The sequence below is a fragment of the Oenanthe melanoleuca genome, chromosome 27, assembly GCF_029582105.1.
Source record: "Oenanthe melanoleuca isolate GR-GAL-2019-014 chromosome 27, OMel1.0, whole genome shotgun sequence".
In the NCBI taxonomy this organism is placed as follows: Eukaryota; Metazoa; Chordata; class Aves; order Passeriformes; family Muscicapidae; genus Oenanthe; species Oenanthe melanoleuca.
This window is the reverse complement of record NC_079360.1, coordinates 2,575,933-2,578,410: the sequence shown is the minus strand read 5'-3', so window position 1 is coordinate 2,578,410 and position 2,478 is coordinate 2,575,933. Positions and strand designations below refer to the sequence as shown.

The window sequence follows — 2,478 nt, the reverse complement described above, 5'->3', positions numbered from 1 at the left end:
TTTAAAGCCTCTATTGGAATGAGGAACCATAATTTTTCTTTTCTTCTTGATATCCTTTTAATTCAGGCACTTTTTAGTTGTGTTTTGTATTTTATAACATACTAAATCACTTAAACTGCTTGAATCTCTACTGGCTATACTGGAAAATGAGTTACCTGCCTTACCTGTCAGTATTTACCACAGCTTCAACCTCATGGGAGGCTGGAGATGTGAAAGCCATGCTTAGAAATTAAATTGCATTTAGTATTCTATCACTTTATTATTTGGCAGCAGTGCTGTACTTGTAATGAAATATGTAAGTTTTGTAATCAGATTTATTCTGCACAGATTATCCATATTCAAGAGAGAAATCTAATTTGAAATAAGTATTTTGAAGCTCAAAGACAAATAAATAATGATATCACAAAAAATAAATATTTCTTTTCCTTCATAGCATTAATAAATCATTTTTTCTTAATGTTTTATATGAAAAAATATTTTGTGAATAACAAATACTGAACATCATTCTAGAAATTCAGTATTGGTATAGGATATTGGAGAGGAATGTGCAGGAATAGTTAAAAAAACAGTGTTTAAAGTCTTCCCTAAGAAGTGGAAGGGGCATAAATATCAAACTTTAGGCATTTTGTGAAAAATCAAGATTAATTCTATCAATTAATGAGAAGAAAAATTATGGATGGCTACTGTAATTATTGTCATCTAAGACTCCATGTAAAAACTGATATTTGGGGAAGAAGTGTCCTATTTTATTCAATCCAATGAGAATGAGAGAAATTTTCAGATGCACAGGTAATTTCCAATTTCATAAGAAAAACCCCAAATGCATATATGCCTTAACCCTACCACACCTAGGTAAAGCACTCTATGTGAGAGAACAAACATTTCTTTTCTTCTGCAAATATTCAAAATTAAGGGAGAAACAGCTCAAGGCAAGTTTGCTGTGCCTGAGTGCAGCCACTCAGCAAGGCTGTGCTTCTGTCTGGGGGTAGCTCAGAACTCAGCTCAAATAAACATTTAATAATGTTATCTCTTCCCCTGTGACTGTGTTTTAAGTGAAGATAGGGGTAAGAAAGTCTGTGAAGAAATCAGTGAAGCCCAAATATTTTTTTGGAGCCAGGATCCGAATCATCAACCCTGCTGTAGGACACAAAAAAAAATATTCATAAGGAATGTCAATTAAAGAACTGGTGTGGAATCTCTAATTAAACTGTGGATTTGTATGTCCGGTGTGAAGAGGAGGAAGATAATCCAAAATATTTCCTATTTCTTTCCTTTTCCTCCTCATACATTCCAGGTCTTCAAGGTCACCATGGCACCAGAAAATGTGACCCATATCCCTGAGTTCATCCTCTTGGGATTCCCTGCCAGCCCAGAGCTGCAGGCTCTGCTCTTTGTGATCTTCCTTGCCGTGTATGTGCTGACAGTCACTGAGAACCTCCTCATCATGGTGCTGATTGTCACCAGCCCCCAGCTCCACAGGCCCATGTACTTTTTCCTGGGCCATCTAGCTTTCCTAGAGGCCTGCTACATTTCAGTCACCGTTCCCAAGCTGTTGGTCAGCCTGCTGGGGAGCAATAAGAGCATCTCCTTCCCCGGCTGCATGGCCCAGCTGTATTTTTTCGTTGCCCTGGTGTGCACTGAGTGTGCCCTCCTGGCTGTGATGGCCCTGGACCGCTGCCTGGCCATCTGCACGCCCCTGCACTACCCCCTGGCCATGAGCCACAGGGCCTGCAGGCAGCTGGCCACGGGCTCCTGGCTGCTTGGCTTCCTGACAGCTCTGCTCAAGGTGTTCTTCATCTCCCAGCTGTCCTTCTGTGGGCCCAGAGTCATCAACCACTTCTTCTGCGACATCAGCCCCCTGCTCAGCCTCTCGTGCTCCCAGCGGCGACGGGCTGAGGTCGTGGACTTCATCTCAGCCCTGCTGCTTTTGCTGATCCCCCTCTGTGTCATCATCGTTTCTTACACCTGCATCATCAGCACCGTTCTGCTCATTCCCAAGGCCCAGAACAGGAGGAAAGCCTTCTCCACCTGTGCTTCTCACCTGGCTGTGGTCAGCATTTTCTTCTCAGCCACCCTCTTCATGTACGCCCGGCCCAGCAGCATCAGAGCCTGGGATCTCAACAAGCTGGTTTCCATCATTTATACCATAATCACCCCAATGCTAAACCCATTCATTTACTGCCTGAGGAACCAGGAAATAAAGGACACTTTACTGAAGGTCTTGTGTGGCAGGGCTGCTCTCTCCAGGGTTGCTGCCTCTGATCACTAGTGGAATGCTTGGAAGAGAATCTTCCAAGCTGTGTCTGGATCCTATGGAAATCTAATAAGATTTTCACTTTGATAGAAATGCTTTTTAGGGGTCTCGTTTAACATCTCTGTTTAACAATTCCTTCTCCTGAGTCAATCTGCATGTTCAGCTAAAATCTATGAATCTATGTGAATGTAGAAGGTTTTTATAACTGAACACATCATACATCA

General features: G+C 42.3%; 1 protein-coding gene across 1 annotated transcript; it reads left to right on the top strand.

Moving 5' to 3' along the window:
• Window positions 1-1,309: 1,309 nt before the first annotated feature.
• Window positions 1,310-2,269, top strand: LOC130263928 (olfactory receptor 6B1-like). The gene has a single exon (XM_056511771.1). It carries the CDS (start codon window positions 1,310-1,312, stop codon window positions 2,267-2,269), a length of 960 nt encoding a protein of 319 aa, XP_056367746.1.
• Window positions 2,270-2,478: the final 209 nt, after the last annotated feature.